This window comes from Nerophis ophidion, linkage group LG01 (genome assembly GCF_033978795.1).
Source record: "Nerophis ophidion isolate RoL-2023_Sa linkage group LG01, RoL_Noph_v1.0, whole genome shotgun sequence".
NCBI classification, from domain to species: domain Eukaryota; kingdom Metazoa; phylum Chordata; class Actinopteri; order Syngnathiformes; family Syngnathidae; genus Nerophis; species Nerophis ophidion.
In genome coordinates, this window is record NC_084611.1 from 37,857,395 (window position 1) to 37,879,246 (window position 21,852).

The following is a 21,852-nucleotide window of genomic DNA, read 5'->3' on the forward strand; positions in this document are numbered from 1 at the left end:
GAACATGCAAACTCCATACAGAAAGATCTCGAGCCCGGGATTGAACCCAGGACAACTCAGGCCCTTCGTAATGTGAGGCACATGCACCAACCCCAGGTCACACCGTGCTGCCTAGCTGACATAATATGTTATTAATTTGACTTACATGTATATCAGTGTGGAAAAGAAACTGTAGATTCTAGCACACCACATAAATAAAGATAAATAAATGAATGAATACAATTTAGTACTTAACACTGGTTAGGACATCACAGCATATTGTAGCAACCCCCAGTAATCATGTAGAGCAGTGGTCCCCAACCACTTGATTGGTACCGGGCCGCAGAATAATTTTTTATAATGTTTTTTATTAAATCAACATAAAAAACACAAGATACACTTACAATTAGTGCACCAACCCAAAAAACACCCATTTTCATGACACAAAAAAAAGGAATCATGCATATATACAAGCCATGTGCATTTGACACTTTCATTGGGTTTTTTTTTTGGTTCCTTTACATTTCCATGATCAGAAAGGAGCAGATGGAAGAATAATATTCTTATATTTATCTGCCCCTTTTTTAACACAAATTATTTTAGATGACTTTATATCTGTTCCCTCCACCAACACCCGAACTCCAACATACTTTTAAATTTTCGTTAAAGCATTTTCACAATGACACATCCAAAAAAATACTCAAAAATCAGTTTGATATAATTCCAATTGTCTCTTTTTGTAATTTTTTTTAAATTCAAAGATATTCTTACAACTTTTTAAGTCTTTGCTTAGAATTTTGTTTTTGAATTCCATACTTTCACACCAGCAACAGACAAGCACATTTGTTTAAAATTTGTTCGCACTCTTGGATTTTTAAAATCATACGGCCTTCTGTGATTCTCATCTTTGGACGTGAACACAATGAAGTGTGGATTTGTGTGGTCTCTATATCCCACAGTAACAATGATACTAATTGCTCTTTTCTGTGAAAGAAATAAAGGCGTTATGTTGCCATGATATGTATTTCCCCATATTTCTGCACTATAATTGAAATAAGGTACAAACCCCGTTTCCATATGAGTTGGGAAATTGTGTTAGATGTAAATATAAACAGAATACAATGATTTGCAAATCCTTTTCCACCCATATTTAGTTGAACACATGTTCAAACTCATAAATTGTATTTTTTTTTGCAAATAATAATGGCTGCAACACGTGCCAAAGTAGTTGGGAAAGGGCATGTTCAACACTGTATTACATCACTTTTTTTTTGACAACACTCAATAAACGTTTGGGAACTGAGGAAACTAATTGTTGAAGCTTTGAAAGTGGAATTCTTTCCCATTCTTGTTTTATGTTGAGCTTCAGTCGTTCAACAGTCCGGGGTCTCCGCTGTCTTATTTTACGCTTCATAATGCGCCACACATTTTCTATGGGAAACAGGTCTGGACTGCCAGGAAAGTACCCGCACTCTTTTTTTACGAAGCCACGCTGTTGTAACATTTGCTGAATGTGGCTTGGCATTGTCTTGCTGAAATAAGCAGGGACGTCCATGAAAAAGACGGCGCATAGATGGCAGCATATGTTGTTCCAAAACCTGTATGTAAATTTCAACATTAATGGTGCCTTCACAGATGTGTAAGTTACCCATGTCTTGGGAACTAATGCACCCCTATACCATCACAGATGCTGGCTTTTGAACTTTGCATCGGTAACAGTCTGGATGGTTTGCTTTGGTCCGGATGACACAATGTCGAATATTTCCAAAAACAAATTTGAAATGTGGATTCGTCAGACCACAGAACACTTTTCCATTTTGCATCAGTCCATCTTAGATGATCTCGGGCCCAGAGAAGCCAGCGGCATTTCTGGATGTTGTTGATAAATGGCTTTTGCTTTGCATAGTAGAGCTTTAACTTGCACTTACAGATGTAGCAACGAACTTTATTTAGTGACAGTGGTTTTCTGAAGTGTTCCTGAGCCCATGTGGTGATATCTTTTAGAGACTGATGTCGGTTTGTGATACAGTGCCGTCTGAGGGATCGAAGGTCACGGTCATTCAATGTTGGTTTCCGGCCATGCCGCTTACGTGGATACTTTCTACAGATTCTCTGAATCTTTTGATGATATTAGATGGATAGATAGATAGATAGATAGATAGATAGATGGATAGATAGATAGATAGATAGATAGATAGATAGATAGATAGATAGATAGATAGATAGTGCTTTATTGATTCCTTCAGGAGAGTTCCTTCAGGAAAATAAAAATTCCAGCAGCAGTGTGCAGAGTTGAGATCAATTTAAAAAAAGTAAAAAGTAAATAATGGGGGTTTAAATGGAAACAAAATAGAGAAATATTACAATAAGAATAAAAAAAAAAAAAAAAATGGACCGTTGATGTTGAAATTCCTAAATTTCTTGCAATTGGACTTTGAGAAATAGTCCAACAGTTGAGAACTGTTGGACTATTTGCTCACGCAGTTGTGGACAAAGGGGTGTACCTCGCCCCATCCAATCATGGCACCCCACCTGTTCCCAATTAGCCTGCACACCTCTGGGATGTTCCAAATAAGTGTTTGATGAGCATTTCTCAACTTTATCAGCATTTATTGCCACCTTTCCCAACTTTTTTGTCACATGTTGCTGGCATCAAATTCCAAAGTTAATGATTATTTGCACAAAAAAAAAAAAATGTTTATCAGTTTAAACATCAAATATGTTGTCTTTGGAGCATATTCAACTGAAAATGGGTTGAAAATTATTTGCAAATCATTGTATTCCGTTTATATTTACATCTAACACAATTTCCCAACTCATATGGAAACGGGGTTTCTATATAAAATGAAAACTTTGGGTCCTAAAATCGATTCTTGTGGAATTCCATGTTAAATATTCATACATTCTGACCTATGATCATCGAACTCAATGTGCACCACCACCCACCTTGCTGGTTCCTCTTGTCCATTCACATTTTAGGTATGGTGGAGGAAGGAGAAGGAAGAGGAGGAGGCGGGAGTGTCCAAATCAAAACCCCTTTATCATTTCTTTCTTTTCCTTTCATGAAAATGCATATATACAAGCCATGTGCAGTTGATACTTTAATTGTTTTTTTTGGTTCCTTTACAATTCCATGATCAGAAAGGAGCAGATGCAAGTCATCAGAATCAAATACACCACCTTATATTCTTGTCTTCATGAAAGAAAGGAATCTATATGTGTTAAAGGCCTACTGAAACCCACTACTCCCGACCACGCAGTCTGATAGTTTATATATCAATGATGAAATATTAACATTGCAACACATGCCAATATAGCCGGTTTAGTTTACTAAATTGCAATTTAAAATTTCCTGTGAAGTGTCGTGTTGAAACTTCGCGGTATGATGACGCTTGCGTTTGACGTCTCGGGTTGTAGCGGACATTATTTTCCAGCCCGATCCAAGCTATAAGTAGTCTGCTTTACTCGCATAATTACACAGTATTCTGGACATCTGTGTTGCTGAATCTTTTGCAATTTGTTCAATTAATAATGGAGAAGTCAAAGTAGAAAGATGGAGGTGGGAAGCTTTTAGCCATTAGCCACACAAACACAGCCGTTTTTTCCTTGTATAAAATTCCCGCAGGTGAAGCTTTACTATGGAACAGAGCGGTCAAGCGAACATGGATCCCAACCACATGTCAACCGGCAGGTTTCGGTGAGAAAATTGTGGTAATAAGTCGCCTCTTACCGGAGACATCAGCGGAGCTTCCGTCCTGCTGCAGCTGCCGTGACTTTCCTCAGAGACTCTGGCGTTAACACACCCGTGGCCACACCCCTCTGACTTTCAGGTACTATTTAATCCAACTAAAACTTTAGCAACACAATAGGCAGATAAGGGATTTTCCAGAATTATCCTAGAAATAACATCTGAATCGCTCCCACTGCAATCACCTTTTTTTCTTTTTTTTAAACTTTTTTTTTTCTTTCTAGTCCTTCACTCTAATTTTCCTCATTCACGAATCCTTCATCCTCGCTCAAATTAATGGGGAAATTGTCAATTTCTCGGTCCGAATCGCTCTTGCTGCTGGTGGCTATGATTGTAAACAATGTGAGGATGTGAGGAGCCCTACAACCAGTGACATCACGCGCACATCGTCTGCTACTTCCGGTACAGGCAAGGCTTTTTTATTAGCGACCAAAAGTTGCAAACTTTATCGTCGATGTTCTCTACTACATCCTTTCAGCAAAAGTATGGAAATATTGCGAAATGATCAAGTACGACATATACTGTAGAATGGACCTGCTATCCCCGTTTAAATAAGAAAATCTCATTTCAGTAGGCCTTTAAACATGCTTGTATTATCATTAAACACCATTAGCTTGTTAACAAAAATGTCTCTTTCATAAATAAATAAATATAAATTAAAAATATGAATGAGGTAGATCTCCACGACTTGGTCAATTGAAAAGTAGCTCGCCTGCAGAAAAAGTGTGAGCACCCCTGCAGTAGGCCTTTAAGAACCACTGTGTTAGATAAATATAAACGGAATACAATGATTTGCAAATCATTTTCAACCCATGTTCATTTGAATATGCTACTAAGACAACATATTTAATGTTCATCGAGCTCAATGTGCACTACCACCCACCTTGCTGCTTCCTCTTGTCCATTCACATTTTAGATATGGTGGAGGAGGAAGAGGGGGCGTGGGGTGTCCAAATCAAACCCTTGACTGACGCCACGCCCCTCTGCTGGATGAGGGTGACGTCACGCAGCCAGCGGAGGAGTGGATGGCCTCTCATAAAAAAAACACATGAAAACAATTGACAGGGGAAAAGGACCAGATTGTCGGCGCACGAAACACGCCAGTCTTCGGAGTCATGGAGCCATCTACCCGCTGCAACCAACTGCCACGAGTTCCCGCGACGTTTTATGCATAAGCGCGGAGAAGAGACAACCGTGCCCGTATCCTTTTTTTGCCTATCGGATTGGCGTGAAAGTCCGCCATATTTTAGCCTTACCACGCCCGGGAGCGGAGCCACCGGGAAAGAAAGGGGAACAGGAAGGAAAAATAGACCCTCTGTGGTTATATTCACACGTGTCAGTGGGTGCTGGATGGAAGATTGAGAGTTTTGCCACATCGGAACGGGGAATAGTGGTCCGTAGCGCGGATGGCGATGCTTAACGAGAGCCCACTCAGGACGTGTCTTCAACGGATGTGTTGATCGCCCACAGACGGCTACTATCCGAGTTGCAAGGAGGAGGTGGAAAGGAGAAGATTCGTTTCTCGGGGATCAGATTTGTTTCCCCTCCACCTCCGGTAACTCGTCGCCTGCAGGCCGTCATTTGACCAGCGACCAGGCCGCGTGAGGACTTTTTCCCTCACCCCGTCCGCCTTTTCCCTTGATCTTCCAAGCCTCCCGGGAGTCGGGTGGAACTAACGCCAAACGAGGAAAAACATATATATATATATATATATTTAAAAAAAAAGAAGAAGCGTGAAAGTATGACTCTGGAGTCTATTATGGCGTGTTGCCTGAGCGAGGAGGCGAAAGAAGCCCGGAGGATCAACGACGAGATCGAGAGGCAGCTCCGCCGGGACAAGAGGGACGCGAGGCGGGAGCTCAAACTGTTGCTGCTCGGTAAGCTCATCTTATTGGTGGGGGTGCAAGTGGGAATGAATAATTCCAGCTACATGTGAGTTTTTTGCAGGGGTTTGTTTATCAATGGGTCTGCCACCTGTGTCAAGGTGCGTGGGTGTTTTTTTTTTTTTGTATTTAGTCCAGTGCACAGATAGCCAGATTTGTGTTGCCTGCCAAACTAGAAAGTGCTAGTGTGGAGAAAACGCACTGCTTTTAAAGGCCTACTGAAACCCACTACTACCGACCACGCAGTCTGATAGTTTATATATAAATGATGAGATCTTAACATTGCAACACATGCCAATACTGCCGGGTTAGTTTACTAAATTGCAATTTTAAATTTCGCGCAAAGTATCTGCAATTTTAAATTTCGCGCAAAGTTTCCTGTTAAAAACGTTGCAGTATGATGACGTGTGCGCGTGACGGACATTTTGATCCAGCACCGATCACAGTTATAAGTGGTCTGCTTTAATCGCATAATTACACAGTATTCTGGACATCTGTGTTGCTGAATCTTTTGCAATTTTTTCAATCAATAATGGAGACGTCAAAGAAAAAAGGTGTAGGTGGGAAGCGGTGAATTGCGGCCACCTTTAGCAACAAAAACACAGCCGGTGTTTCCTTATTTACATTCGGCTCTTACCGTAGACATGAGCGGAGAGTTTGCGTCATTCCTCCTGCAGCTGTGGACTCTCTTGCCTCCTCCCACCGGCCGCCACCGACCGTCGGATGGTTACTCCGTGGAGGGGGGAACAAAAATCTCAGCCCGGCTGCCTTGCCTCGTCGAGAAACGTGGCTTTCCTCTGAGACACTGCCGGTCACCACACTTGTGGCCACACCCCTCTAACTTTCAGGTACGATCATATAATCTCACTAAAACACTAGTAACACAATAAGCAGATAAGGGATTTTCCAAAATTAACCTAGTAAATGTGTCTAATAACATCTGAATTGCTCCCACTGCACTCGTCTTTTTTATTTTTTTCTAGTCCTCGCTCAAATTAATGGGGAAATAGTCGCTTTCTCGGTCAGAATTGCTCTCGCTGCTGGTGGCTATGATTGTAAACAATGTGAGGAGCTCCACAACCCGTGACGTCACGCGCACATCGTCTGCTACTTCCGGTACAGGCAAGGCTTTTTTAATAGCGACCAAAAGTTGCGAACTTTATCGTCGATGTTCTCTATTAAATCCTTTCAGCAAAAATATGGCAGTATCGCGAAATGATCAAGTATGACACATAGAATGGATCTGCTATCCCCGTTTGAATAAAATCGCATTTCAGTAGGCCTTTAATGCAACTGTGAGGTTTTTGGATTGTGCAGGTTTGGCTGACAGCAACCTGTGCACTCAGGCCTGCAGGAGTCCAGTGTCTGGGCCAAAGTCTGCTACTGTGGTGCAGGCAGCTCCTGGTAATGATTAGACCAGGGGTGTCATAGTCATTCTAGATCAGGGGCCACATGGAGAAAAATGTACTTCATGGAGAAAAATGTACTTCAAAGTAGGCCGGACTGGTAAAATCACGGCACGATAACTTACAAATAAAGACAACGTCAGATTGTTTTCTTTGTTCAAAAATACAACAAGCTCGGGCTGGGCGATATGGCCTTTTATTAATACCTCAATATTTTCAAGCCATATCCATATCTCGATATTTTGCCTTAGCCTTGAATGAACACTTGATGCATATAATCACAGCAGTATGATGATTCTATGTGTCTACATTAAAACATTCTTCTTCATACTGCATTAATATACCGTATTTCCTTGAATTGCCGCCGGGGCGTTAATTAATTTCAAACTTCTTCTTAGTCCTGCGCTTACCAAAGGCATGCAGTAAAAGTAAGCATGCGCTAATTATTTTAAAACCTCTTCTCACTCCGGCACTTACCAAAGACATGCAGTAAACATTTGAGTGTGATGTAAGCTTGGAACTTAAATCCTACTGAATAGCTCTTAATCTTCTTCCCTATATGCGATTTCAAATTACCGGTATTGAAATCAGCCTCCTCCATTTTAAAAATGATGACAGGGGAAGTGTCACTCGTGACGTCACAAGTTTGACCAGGCGGTAATACTAAGCATGCGCTAATTATTTTGCGAAGCGAGTTTGACCAGGCAGTAATTCAAGGCAGGCGCATATTATATGCCCTGCAGCAATTCAAGGAATTACGGTATGCTCATTTTAAACTTTCATGCAGAAATGGAAATCCCAACTAAGTCAATTTAGCAAAACTGTATTTATTAAACAGTTATTAAGCAGTGGCACAAACATTCATGTCATTTAAAAACAAAAAGTGCAAGATTGTCAGAGACATTTTAAAACAGGCTATTAGTGCACTTTTGTGCATGATGTCACTAAGATGACATATAAATAAATGATAAATGTGTTGTACTTGTATAGCGCTTTTTTACCTCCAAGGTACTCAAAGCGCTTTGACACTACTTCCATATTTACCCATTCACACACATTCAAACACTGATAGAGGGAGCTGCCATGCAAGGCGCTAACCAGCACCCATCAGGAGCAAGGGTGAAGTGTCTTGCTCAGGACACAACGGACCTGACGAGGTTGGTACTAAATGGGGATTGAACCAGAGACCCTCGGGTTGCACACGGCCATTGTTCCACGCCGTCCCCAAACCAAACATATAAACACTAAAATAAAGTGCACTTTTTGTACCGAAGGCCACTACAATAGTTTAAAACAAATAACGTGCACTTTTGTGCATGATGTCACACAAGATATTTCAATAACTGTCAAATAAAAATGAGCTGCGTAACAGGAAATCAAATAGTGTATGTCCTTTGTTATATTGTAGGTTACTAAAGACGTTATTAAATTCTGTTGACTATTTTTTTCATACGATCTGGAAATGGTTGCTTTGGCATTTTGTGGGTATGGCACCGAATAGGTGGGGGACTTTTCAAATGATGCTCCAAATTAGCAGTAAGTGCTACTTTTTGGAGCAACGCTTTTGTCGCATACTTTTTCGACATATTCCCGTTTGAAGCCAAACCACCGCCAGACAATGGACCACGTGCTGTTTTCTTTGGAATTAATTCTTCCTTCATTTGTTACCAGACTGGCACCTTCTTTCTCTCGTATTTCCACTCGCACCACTCCGCTAGCATTCTAGCTAATGTTACCCATGCTGCTACCTCTCATGCGAGGGCATATGACATGACACTATGTGACGTCTGTAAGAAGGTCCGCTTGTCTGTGAGAAGGAAAGACAGGACAGAGTGAGAAGAGCCTGTCGTTTAATGCCAGCAGCTAAAAGCCACTGCGTGAGAACGTATACAGGGATGAGAATTCCGCCGATTTTGGCGCCGCCAGGGTCATTTATATAATATAATGCCAATGTGTGAAGGCACCAGATTTGCTAAACTCTACTATCAACTGACAACATCAACCAATGACATTGCCCGTTATATGCGCCTGCACGCGTCGTTTTCCGACAATATCTAGTCCCTGATCCTCAATTATTGTGAGCGTTTCTGAACTCGTATTCTTATAATGTTATATATTATATAATTCGTTATAAAAAAAGAGAACAAGATGGCGCCGGTGTGTCTGGTTCGCCGCTTGCCTCTGAGCACCACTGTCTGTTTTGTTGTTATTTTGATGTGTGTTTTGAGGACCATCGACTCACTTTTAGTGTATGAACGCCAGGAGCTGTTGAGGATAGGGGAGTCAGTACGGTCATGTGAACTTTACAATGCAAGAGACTCAGATTCATTTTTCCGTGCTAATGCTAACCTACCCGAGTGCTTCCGCCTGGTGAACACGCCGCTGCCCAGGAAGCGGAAACGCCGAGGAGTGCGATCCGGCCGACTGGTAAAAGTGAAAGCTTGGTTGGCACATCTTGACACGGTGAAGATCTCTGCAATTCTCCTGGAGTACAGCGACTGTTTTGGTCGCTATTTGTCGCGGCGGGTGCTTCGACTGTTCGGGTCTTGGTTGGTGCCAATTATCGGATAGCGGGAGGATCCCTGCGCGCTGCGCCCTCTATGCTCATCTCACCGGGGCTCAGGTGGCGTGTCCCTGGCTAATATTCGGCCGCTGAGCTGGGCACCGTGCGTGGCTACAACAACTTCTACGAGGTGTGCACTCGTGAATGCGAGATCCGTGATTAACAAGACTTTTGTTCTCCAGGACTTTTTCTCGTCACACTCTTTGGATATACTGTTCTTGACAGAAACCTGGATTGGCACCGGTGAGTCTGCTGCTTTTTCAGAGCTATTGCCCCCAGACTGTACTTTCATTCACATGCCGAGAAAGAGTGGTCGTGGCGGGGGTTTAGCGATTGTTTTAAAGGAAAGCGTTCATCACAAGGTGATCATGGAGTGCTCTTTTCCTCCTTTGAACTGAGCTGTTTCGTGCTGCGACAGACTGATCCAGTTGTTGTTTTTAATATTGTTGTGCAGCACTTTGGAAACATTTTGTTGTTTTAAATGTGCTATATAAATAAAGTGGATTGGATTGGATTGATTCTGTTTATATTGGTTGTGTTTATCGGCGACTAATCTGGAAAGAAGACAGTAGCTCTCAGTTAACACTTTTCTTTATTGACTAAACAGTTTCAGACACGGTTAAGCTAATTCAAGATAGGAATGCTTCATTAGCGAAAGATATCGATAAGGGCGTGAGAAACAAGTGGAACTGGGCATGGCTCAATATATCTATCAAACTAAAGGTGAAGATTAACAACAATATCGTAGAAGTAGATGAACTGATCAGCGATTTCATTGCAAAGTGTGATGAACCGGGACGTGCTCAGTGCTTATATTGCAAGGACATTGTGAACTATGGATCTCGGGGAAAGGTGGCACTCTTTGACCACACGAAATCGGTAAGGCATCTAAGTAAAGTGAGTTTACGGAGACGTAATTTTTCACTGGGATCTGCCTTCAAACTGAAGTCAAACATTGTCACAAATGCAGCCTCATATCAACTAACGAAGCCTCCCACCGCCGACTCGGCTCCTCTCACACCAATCTGCGACAGACGAGTCCATTCAGAGGTACAATATACGATCTTATGTATTTCAAAATTTTTATATTTTAAATTCTGGTTAATCCATTTGTAGGCCTATTTTTGTCTAGAATCCAAAAGTGTGCAATAATTTGATATATGTGTAAACTTGTATACATAAATTTCATCACATGATAAATTTTTATGAAAATATTTGCTAATAAATGTGAAATTTTGGTCAGGAGAATATTGTTGGATTTTGACTCAAAATAGCAGGAAATGCATCCTGAGCTAACATAGAGTTCAACATTTTTCTGGGGGAGCATGCCCCCAGACCACCCTAGCAGGCGAGTGCACTAAGTGCACTCGGGTGCAGCCACTGTACGGCCTTCCGCAAAGCCGTGTTTTAGGATTAAAAAAGTTTCAGCTGGTTTTTGTAAATCTCCCTTCACATCCCTGCGTATACCCGAATATCACGATATAGTCATGTTCTATATCGCACAGAGACAAACCCGCGATATATCGAGTATATATTTTCAATCTATCAAGATAAAAAAACAATATCAAAATCAAATTACAGAATGTTATTTATGAAGTTTGCTCATTTTCCTCAACTGGTGCACTAACATCATGTGGTTTATTTTTATTTTTTTACATATGTAGTGTGTGAATGTGAGTATGAATGTTGTCTGTCTATCTGTGTTGGCCCTGCGATGAGGTGGCGACTTGTCCAGCGTGTACCCTGCCTACCGCCCGAATGCAGCTGAGATAGGCTCCAGCGAACCCCCGCCGCAACCCCAAAAGGGACAAGCGGTAAAAAATAGATTGATGGATGGATGTAGCATCATCTACAAAGATACAAAAAATTGCTATTGCGACATCCAGCGGACACATTTAGAACATTCAAACATTTCGGCTCATTTTTATACTTAGCAAACTCATCCCGCGGGCCGGATAAAACCTGTTCGCGGGCTTGATTCAGCCTGTGGGCCGTACGTTTGACACCCCTGGATTAGACGAAATCACATGTGTCAGTGCGTATAAAGATTTTAAAAGCATATTGATAAACTCTTGTAATTAAACCCAACACAGAATATAAGCAATCATTTCTGTAGCACAGCGGTGTCAAACATCCGGCCCGCCGGATGAGTTTGCCAAGTATAAAAATGAGCCAAATTTTGAATGAAAGAAACTGTTGTTCTAAATGTGTCCATTGGATGTCGCAATAGCAATTCTTGAATCTTTGTAGATGATGCTACGTATGTACAAACCAAACCACATGATGTTATTGCATCAGTCGAGGAAAATGATCAAACTACATAAATAACACCCTGTAATTTCATTTTAATAATTTTTTTTATCTTGATAGATTGAAAATTAACACCAATGAGTTGACTGATGAACATTATCACATCATTTATTCAGAAAATACAAATAATGACAAATAAAAATAGAATACTATTAACCACAACAAGTAAGTGTAAAGAAAAAAAACAGTATGATTTGTACATTTTAAGAATGTGCTTGTTTTTTTTTAAACACAGAAGACAATCTAAAGTTGTCTTTATTTTTAAGTTATCGTGCCGTGATTTTACCAGTCCGGCCCACTTGGGAGTAGATTTTTCTCCATGTGCCCCCCGATCTAAAATGAGTTTGACACCCTTGATCTAGAGGTTGTATTCTGTTAATGGCAACCTCATTCAGTTGTTGACAACATGTCTGTTTTGGGTATTGTAAAAAGTATCTAGATGTAAATATGCTCAGCCACTGCAGAAGACCTGTACGCTCCCTTCAATCGTTTGGCAGCTTCTAATCACTTTGTAATTTGCAACATCGCCACTCGCAGGTCTGGAGTGGAAAATTACGTAAAAGGTTATCATTTATTACGTACAATTCTATCTTCGTTCCCTCTTACGCTTGCCGCTAAGTTTTGATTGATTGATTGATTGATTGATTGATTGAAGCTTTTATTAGTAGATTGCGCAGTACAGTACATATTCCGTACAATTGACTAGTAAATGGTAGCACTCGAATACGTTTTTCCAACTTGTTTAAGTCGGGGTCCACGTTAATCAATTCATGGTAAAGCAAGGAGTGATACATTTACTCTCTGGGACTGGAGTGAAACCTCACAAGAACAAGATCGGTTATGTGATCAAATAAATTGAATTACCGTATTTTTAGGACTATAAGTCGCAGTTTTTTTCATAGTTTGGCCAGGGGTGCGACTTATACTCGGGAGCGACTTATGTGTGAAATTATTAACACATTACCGTAAAATACCAAATAATAACATTTAGCTCATTCACATAAGAGACTAGACTTATAAGATTTCATGGGATTTAGCGATTAGGAGTGACAGATTGTTTGGTAAACGTATTGCATGTTCTATATGTTATAGTTATTTGAATGACTCTTGAATGACTCTTACCATAACATATCAGGCACCATTATTTATGCGTCATATAACGTACACTTATTCAGGCTGTTGTTCACTATTCTTTATTTATTTTAAATTGCCTTTCAAATGTCTATTCTTGGTGTAGGGTTTCATCAAATTTCCCCCAAAAGTGCGACTTATATATGTTTTTCCCTTCTTTATTATGCATTTTCGGCAGGTGCGACGTATACTCCGTAGCGATTTATACTCGGAAAAATACGGTATGGACTGATAAATGTAAATGAAATCGATAACTTTGCTGTCGTCAATAAATTACCATGTCCGTGTGTGTTTGGTGTGTCGTTTCCAAGCAGGCTGCAAGAGTGTTCACTCTGCCTCCCTCTCATCACCAGAGTATGTTCAATAGCAGAATTCAATTAACTAAGTGAATCGTCTTGTCAGTGAGTCACATAGTTTTTCCAATGGGGGAAAAACTGCGCTTCATTATGTTTAATATTTGTCGAAGCGCAATTTTTAAGATTTAGAATATATTTAGTTTTTTTTAAAACTTATAATCTTAAATAAGTAATTGACCTTCCAATTTTAAACGGCAAGTGCTTATTTGAGTCTGAAGATTATGCTAACAATAATTTTGTCTAGCGGCAATAATTTCTGGGACAATATATTGGTCAAGCCTACATTCAAATGTATCTGATTTCAACACAAAACTTCCTAGACGAATGTTTTTAAAAATTTTAAGTTCAAACTCCCAACGTGATAAACAGGGATGGGAATTTTCCGCGAATCCGCGGCATTTCGCCGATTTTGGCGCCGCCAGGTAGGGGTGTAACGGTACGTGTATTTGTATTGAACCGTTTCGGTACAGGGGTTCCGCGGAGTTCGGTGCGGAGGAGTACCAAAGGAGTTCCACACGAACATATGAAGTAGCCGCCTATGTTAAAGTCTTAACAAGCTGCTCCGCTCCATTCTGCCTCTGTCTCCTGCACAGCACCCTGCATTGTCCCACCCACACAACCATCTGATTGGTTACAACAGTAGCGATAACAAGCCAATAAGCAGTGCGTATTCAGAGTGCATCTTGTCAGCTCTTCAGCGTCGAGCAGATAGGCGTTTAGCAGGTGAGCAGCGGACTCTCCAAATTACACTAAACACTTCCGAGTCAACTACTTTACGTTGACCTTCTAGAAAAAAACTGCAGCTCAGCTCACTCGCAGTCCTGTTTGAGGTGAAGGCTAGTTAGCTTTTAGCGTAACGTTAGCTCATTTTGCGGTGCGTGCGTGCGTGCGTGTGTGTTGATTGAGGTGTGTTGAAGCAGCAAAAAAGGACATTATGTTAAATTAAGACTTTCTGTCTCTGATAGTGTATATAATAATGTAAGTGCATCATTAAGCCTACATTAACTCCATGGTGTTTAGGGATGAATAGTCTCTCCTATTTCTACTGTACTATTTTTTCAGCTATAGTTACATTATTTATTAGTAATGTAGCAGCCTGTTTTTGAATGGCAGGGTCCTTGATATCACATGTTAATAAAAATATAACATTTACATAATAAAAATCAACTACAGGCTTCCCAAATGCTGTAATAAATTAAGCATGATGAGTTGACTTGAAACTGTTTAATGTTGCACTTTTTATATGTAAAAGATAAGTTGTGTCATTTTATTTCATCTAAGCAACAACTTGAGGCAGTTTAATGTGGATTAACGTGGGCAGAATTATTATAGTGTTCCCAATATTAAAAGGAATGTAAAAAGCCATTGTTTACAAATTTGGTAAATAAATACCAAAAAAATATATACTTTGTTGTTTTCTTACTGTACCGAAAATGAACCGAACCGTGACCTCTAAACTGAGGTACGTGCCGAACCGAAATTTTTGTGTACCGTTACACCCCTACCGCCAGGGTCATTTCTGTGAATCCTTTAAATATGTGAGAAAATTATAGGGTGGGTTAGGTACTAGTGGTTTTTGTCTTTGCGTTGACCTAGTTATCAGTACAAGGCAGAGAATTCCCGCAAAAAATATAATGTCAATGTGTGAAGGCACCAGATTGGCTAGCTCTACTATTAGCTGAAACAACATCAACCAATGACATATCCCGTTATAGGCGTCTGCACGCGTCGTTTGCCGACAATATCTAGTCCCTGATCCTCAATTATTGTGAGCGTTTCTGAACTCTTATTCTGTTTATATTGGTTGTTTATCGGCGACTAATCTGGAAAGAGAACACAGTAGCTCTCAATTAACACGTTTCTTTATTGACAAAACAGTTTTAGACATGGTTAAGCTTATTCAAGATAGGAATGCTTCATTAGCGAAAGATATCGATAAGGGCCTGAGAAACAAGTGGAACTGGGAATGGCTCGATATATCTATCAAACTGAAGGTGAAGATTAACAACAGATTTTGACTCAAAATAGGAAATGCATCCTAAACTAGCATAGATTTCAAAAGCGGTGTTTTAGGATTAAAACATTTTCAGCTGATTTTGTAAATCTTCATTCCCATCCCTGGATAAAACCTTTTACTTACCACATGCAATGTTTAAGTATATTTTTAACGTACTTAAGGTCATACAGTACAAGTGTAAAAGTTAATAAACTACTGTATTCTAAAACTAAATTAAGGAAGTTATATTTCTGGTTCCATTGTTTTCATCCCTTTTGTCCTCTGTGGTAGAATTAATTACAAAAACACACCAATTTGAGCTGAAGTCTTGACAACTGTGATGTTTTAGCATGATGATGGTGATTCGTTGGTTATTGACCATGCCATGTTTTTGACTTGCTTTCCAGCCTTTTCATTTATATTACCGTCAACTTCGTACTTCTATGTCCAGTGGCCTGGTATTTAGTATTTTAAACTTATTTTGAGAAATGATCACCGTATTTATGCTTAATAACTATTTAATAAATACAGTTTTGCTAAATTGACTTAGTTTGGATTTCCCTCTCTGCATGAAAGTTTAAAAGTAGCATATATTCATGCAGTATGAAGAATGTATTAATGTAGACACATAGAATCATCATACTGCTGTGATTATATGCACAAAGTGTTCATTCAAGGCTAAGGCAAAATATCGAGATGTATATTGTGTATCGCAATATGGCCTAAAAATATCGAGATATTAAAAAAACGGCCATATCGCCCAGCCCTAGTTTCATCCTTTTTTTTTAATAAGGTTCAAGTTGTATACTAGGATTTTTCTTCCCTGTACTTTTTAAAACATTTGAACAGTTTCATTAATGGTATCATTTTAGCACCATGTCTGATGTATTTGCTTAATCCATTCCATAATTTAGCCTTTCGCAAAAAAAAATCCATATATTAGCTGCACCTTTGTATAACCCGCACAGTTCAAAGCATGGGGGAAAAAAGTAGCGGCTTTATAGTCCGGAAAATACGGTAGTCATTCAATGTAATTATTTTCTTTACAAAAACAAGTGATTTACTCACCACTATCATCTGGTCGTCAATTAAATTGCGAAGCAAGAAGCTCATTAGACGTGATGATCACACAAGTGAGTGCCAGTCAGCTGTCTCTCTCGCTTCTGGATCATTTTGCCATTCCTTTCTCAGATCCTTGGAGAATAAAAGGTTGAAGGTGGTGAAGCAGGCATACAGTATGTGTGCGAGGAGGCCGTGAGAGAATTTCACCCACATAACTCTCAGACAGCGGCATGTGGAGATTTGGTCTCCAGAGGGGACTTTTTAGAAAGGCTTCTAACCCCGGTTAGTACATACTACTGTAATGAATTCCTCCTCCTCCTGCAAACTGCAGTGACTTCCACTGTAAAAAAACAAGAAAATCATGGATGAAAAATAGTGCCATTGTTGCATTGTAATCTGCTTTAATGCAGAACAATTCGCTCTTTATGGGTGCATGTTGTAAAGCCGGTGGCCCAACCACAGCCGTTGAATTGGGTTCAGAATTCACAAAAAAAAACATAAAGACGACCAAATTGTTTGGAGGTCCCAGTCCTACAATTGACAGGTGACTGCTTTCCGCCCGAAATCAGCTCGAATGTGCTCCATGACCAGCAGAATAAAAAACATCTGCACATTGTCTCAAAAGTATTACATCACCATTTCTAGGCACTTCTCTAGGCTGTGTTTAGTGTGCACAACACAAAAGGTTTGGATCGAGCAAAGTCCAGCACGACTTGGTTGTAATTGTGTGAGCAAGCAGTAAATATGTCACATGGTCGAGCTCACAACGCTGCAAATATTCTATTATAATACTCCCCTTTTTCTGTTTGGTACAAAGTAATATATGGTTGTAATTGAAGTTTAGGGTGGTGTTGCAAAGTCGCAAAAGAAAATGCAAAAAAAACCTTCCTGCTGGCTCGAGTATACTTCGGAGACGATGCCAAATGAACGTACATTGTAATGCTCCTGTTTGATGTAAATGTAGCCAAGTAAGAAAAAGTAAAAGCTAATCAGTGGCTTTGTGGTTAGAGGGTCCGCCCTGAGATCGGTAGGTCGTGAGTTCAAACCCTGGCCGAGTCATACCAAAGACTATAAAAATGGGACCCATTACCTCCCTAATTGGCACTCAGCATCAAGGGTTGGAATTGGGGGTTAAATCACCAAAAATGATTCCCGGGCGCGGCATTGCTGCTGCTCACTGCTCCCCTCACCTCAAGGGGATGGGCCAAATGCAGAGGACAAATTTCACCACACCTAGTGTGTGTGTGTATGTGACAATCATTAGTACTTTAACTTAACTTACTGTACAGGAGCATCTGTACAGTCCTCCCTCGCCAACTTGCGCTTTGAAGTTTGTGGCTTAACTATAACAGATTTACAACAGAAGTATTGGATTTAGATGAGACTAAACCAATTAAGAGTGTACTGTTCAATATCGTGGCCACTGGGGTTGGGAAAAAATATTAATTGGGACGTGAATGATCTGGAATGGATAAAGAAAAATACTAATCTTGATTATTTATTGATTACACTGCTGCTGGAATTTTAATTTTCCTGAAGGAACTCTCTTGAAGGAATCAAAGTACTATCTATCTATCTATCTATCTATCTATCTATCTATCTATCTATCTACAGTATCCATCTATTTTGTTATGTCTCCTATTTCTTATGCACCAAAAACCCTCACGAGTACCATTTTTAATCTCCGTTTTACCCATTACTGTTCCTCTTAAAAGAGAGGCTTGCAACATTTACACAGATGCCTAACTTTCGCTAACTTTCCAATGTATTTTAAGCGTTATATCCCACCTCTTACAGCTTATAGAACGTAATGACGTAACTGCATATGTACGTAACACGTACATGCGTTATGGCTGGGTGATATATTGATGTACTCGATAAATCGCGGGTTTGTCTCGGTGCGATATAGAAAATGACTATATCGTGATATTCAAGTATATGTTCTCACACAGTTGCTTTTAGCTGCGGTCATTACAGTGCATGTGTTTCCCACTCTTTCTTGTCTCTCCTTCTCACAGACACTTAAAACAAGCGCACCTTCTTACATACGTCACGCGTGCTACATCATACGCCCTCCCCGAGCAGAGAGGTATCTACATGGGTAACATTAGCTGTGATGCTAACGGTGCGTTGCAAGGGGTAATACGAGAGAAAGAAGGTGCGAATCTGGTAACAAATGAAGGAAGAATGATTTCCCCAGAAAAACAGAACGGGTGCATCGTCTAGCGGGGGTTTGGCTTCAAGCGGGAATTAGTTGGAACAATTATGCAGCAAAAGCATTGCTACAAAATGTAGCACCACTGCTAATTTTTAGCATAATTTGAAAAGTCACCCGCCAGACCAGGCCTGGGCAATTATTTTGACTCGGGGCCCAAATTTCGAGAAACAAATATGTCTGGTGACCGGTATATCTATTTTTAGGAACACTAATACAAAACCTCACAATAATGTCTGATTGAACCCTAAAAACAGACAGCCTTACAAAACGGAATTGCATTTAGAATTTTTTACTGAAGGAGACACCCAGAAAGTACATGACAGTAATGTGGGATTTACGATATTAACTATGAAGGATAAAACATTGAATATTGACAACGTATGAACGTCACACCCCCTCTCCATCCACATATTTTACAAGCAAGCGAAACACAACAAAAATGCAACAAACACAGTGAAATATGAACGCGAAGGGTAAGAAAAAACCCACGCACAGTCTGTTACATCTGTTTTATTACTATGCTTTAGAACAGGGGTCGGGAACCTTTTTGGCTGAGAGAGCCATGAAAGCAAGATATTTCAAAATGTATTTCTGTGAGAGCCATATAATATTTTTTTAACACTGACTACAATGAAATGCATGAATTTTTACGTAAGACCAACATTTTTAGAGTATAATAAGTCTCTTATTATTTTTAACAACATTTTTATTCTAAAGCTAACCAATAATAGATATAATACTTCTCAGCATTAATGCAACTTCTTGAACAGGTGCGATAGAAAATGGATGGTTTGATTAGAATGGATGAGAATGTTTTATAATTTGAACGTTATTTTTACCACTGTGATTACCAGCGTAATTATTCATTACTTATTGTGTTAAGCAATGTTAGCCAAGATTTATCTGAGAGCCAGATGCAGTCATCAAAAGAGCCACATCTGGCTCTAGAGCAATAGGTTCCCTACCCCCGCTTTAGAACTTTGTTGTAAAAATCTCCTTCCCTGTCTGTCGCTGACACCCGCATTTCAGGCTCTGGTAACACTGTCGAAACGCTTCCCACCCACACTTCTTGGTGCCTCGTCTGAGCTGCTGTGACTTATTACCCTAGTAACTAATTAGTTTACCATAGTAACTAATTAGATTACCAAAGTAACTAGTATATCATGCAAAAGCGCAGATTCCAACCATTGCAATACTTTGTATTGTTCAAGACTTGCGGTCATTAGAAAACATCACTGCACATCATAATAGCAGCTACACTTTCCATCCTAAAGATCTAAAAAAATTATTTGGGAATGTCCGGCAGGCCAGATTGAAAAGCTTAACGGGCCGGGCCGCATGTGGCCCCTGGGTCTTAATTTGCCCAGGTCTGCGCTAGAGAATGAAGAGTGCTTGAAACTGCATATCAACATTTCCGTTCGGTGCCACACCAACAAAACGCTGTAACAACAATTTCCAGATCAAAACCGTATGAAAAAAAATCAACAACAGAAGGAGATAACGTTTGCAGGAATCTACCACAGAACAAAGGACATATATACACTGTTTGATTTCCTATTATGCAGCTCATTTTTATTTGACAGTTATTGAAATATGTTGTGTGACATCATGCTCAAAAGTGCACTTTATTTGTTTTTAACTTTTGTAGTGGCGTTCTGTACAAAAAATGCACTTTAATTTCGTGTTGTTTTGATATGTCATCTTAGTGACATCACGCACCAAAGTGCATTCATAGCTTGTTTTAAACATGCGCATTAGCTTTGGCTGTTGTTTGCTATTGATAGTGATTTGGATAGTTAGTGGCAACTGTCATTAAATGTAAACTCTTATCAACATGACTGCAAATTATTCAATGCCTCTCTTTTACTGCTTTTGTACGTGTGTACGTGTAGACAAGACAGGGTGAGTGACCGCCGTAAACGCCAAATATTTTATCCGGGCCAGTAAAAGTTTTGACTACATAAATTTGGTAATTGGAATTGGAATTGTAAAGCAAATGTGTGCTGTTACTCCAAATGTGTAACATAACCTAGCCAATGATGTTTTTGTGATATTTTTTGCTTAGAAAAATGTAACCGTGAACAACAGTGGCGGGCCGTGCGTTTCCCACCTCGGCCTTCAGTGATGTCCGACTTCAAAGATTACCTCTCAAAATACCATCATTTCTGTCCCTAAGTGACTATTCCTAGAGAAATACTATACAGAAACATATTTACGCACCACTGGGGATTGTACAAAACAGGTTATTTTCTGGCACATTTAAAAATCATCAATTAAAACATATTTAATGTAGAAATTTCAAAATTAAAATTGCGAAAAACATATTAAACGTGGAAAAATTAAGAAATGAAATATCTGTACTCACATTTCATCGCCGGGACAGCTGAGCAGGCTTCCGGGGTTGGCCGACATGGTCTCACAAGATGTAGTTCTTTTTAAATATCCTTCTTGAAAATGGCCTTTCAAATATGTGTGTTGTCTTGTCTAATTATAAAAGATGCAGACGAGGCGTGTTGGCCGAGCTCTTAAAGTTTACTCCACAGCGTGCTCGTCAATAACACCCAGCTGCAGGCATGGCTACATTCAACAACCTAACCGGGGCTACTGTGGCATGCTGGGTAATGGAGTTCTTATTTTACGTAGCTCGTAACATCACAATATATGTCTGCCTTAGGCCACCCAGAAGGCCTTACTGACAACAACTGGGGATCTGATTGGCTGTTGTAACTGTATAATGTTTGTCCCCGTGCACTGAATGGACGCTTGCATTGTTGATTCTTAAGGCTTCCGGCAGATTTCGTACAGCATGCCAACATAAACTAGCTGAATTCTGATTGGATACAAACTATAATCTAAAAATAACAGCACTATGAGGAGCATAATATGACATGAAGAGAATTTCAGATATTTAGGGAAAGTAAATTAAAAATACTTTTATCTTTAATTATGACCACGATTTCTGGTTATGTTAGGCCAGCAGAGAAGGCCTTGGTGGCCCTGACGGCACACCGGTGGTGAGCAAGTGGCAAACAGCTCCTTTAAAGTTTTATTTTCAAAAACGAAAACGTCTATTCTTAGGGTGTGTGCTGAAAGGCATCAACGATTGTCCAACAGCAGGTGGGGTCCTCGACAGCTTGTCATTGAGGTGAATGTAAAGGATAATTATAGGTGTGCTTATACGCAGTTGTGGAAGACAGCAG

General features: G+C 40.0%; 1 protein-coding gene and 1 long non-coding RNA gene across 2 annotated transcripts in view; one reads left to right on the top strand and one right to left on the bottom strand.

Annotated features, from left to right (window-relative positions):
- Positions 1-4,536: 4,536 nt before the first annotated feature.
- On the bottom strand, positions 4,537-16,770 carry LOC133553628 (uncharacterized). The gene is made up of 3 exons (XR_009806965.1): positions 16,646-16,770; positions 16,441-16,566; positions 4,537-4,759 (listed from the first exon to the last, which is right to left on the bottom strand). It is a non-coding gene; the product is annotated as an uncharacterized LOC133553628 (long non-coding RNA).
- Positions 4,713-21,852, top strand: part of LOC133553624 (guanine nucleotide-binding protein G(q) subunit alpha) — a 48,861-nt gene continuing 31,721 nt past the window's right edge. The window contains exon 1 of the mRNA XM_061902070.1: positions 4,713-5,604. Coding sequence (XP_061758054.1) covers positions 5,469-5,604 — 136 coding nt within the window. The 5' untranslated portion in view covers positions 4,713-5,468. The remainder of the gene's footprint in view (positions 5,605-21,852) is intronic.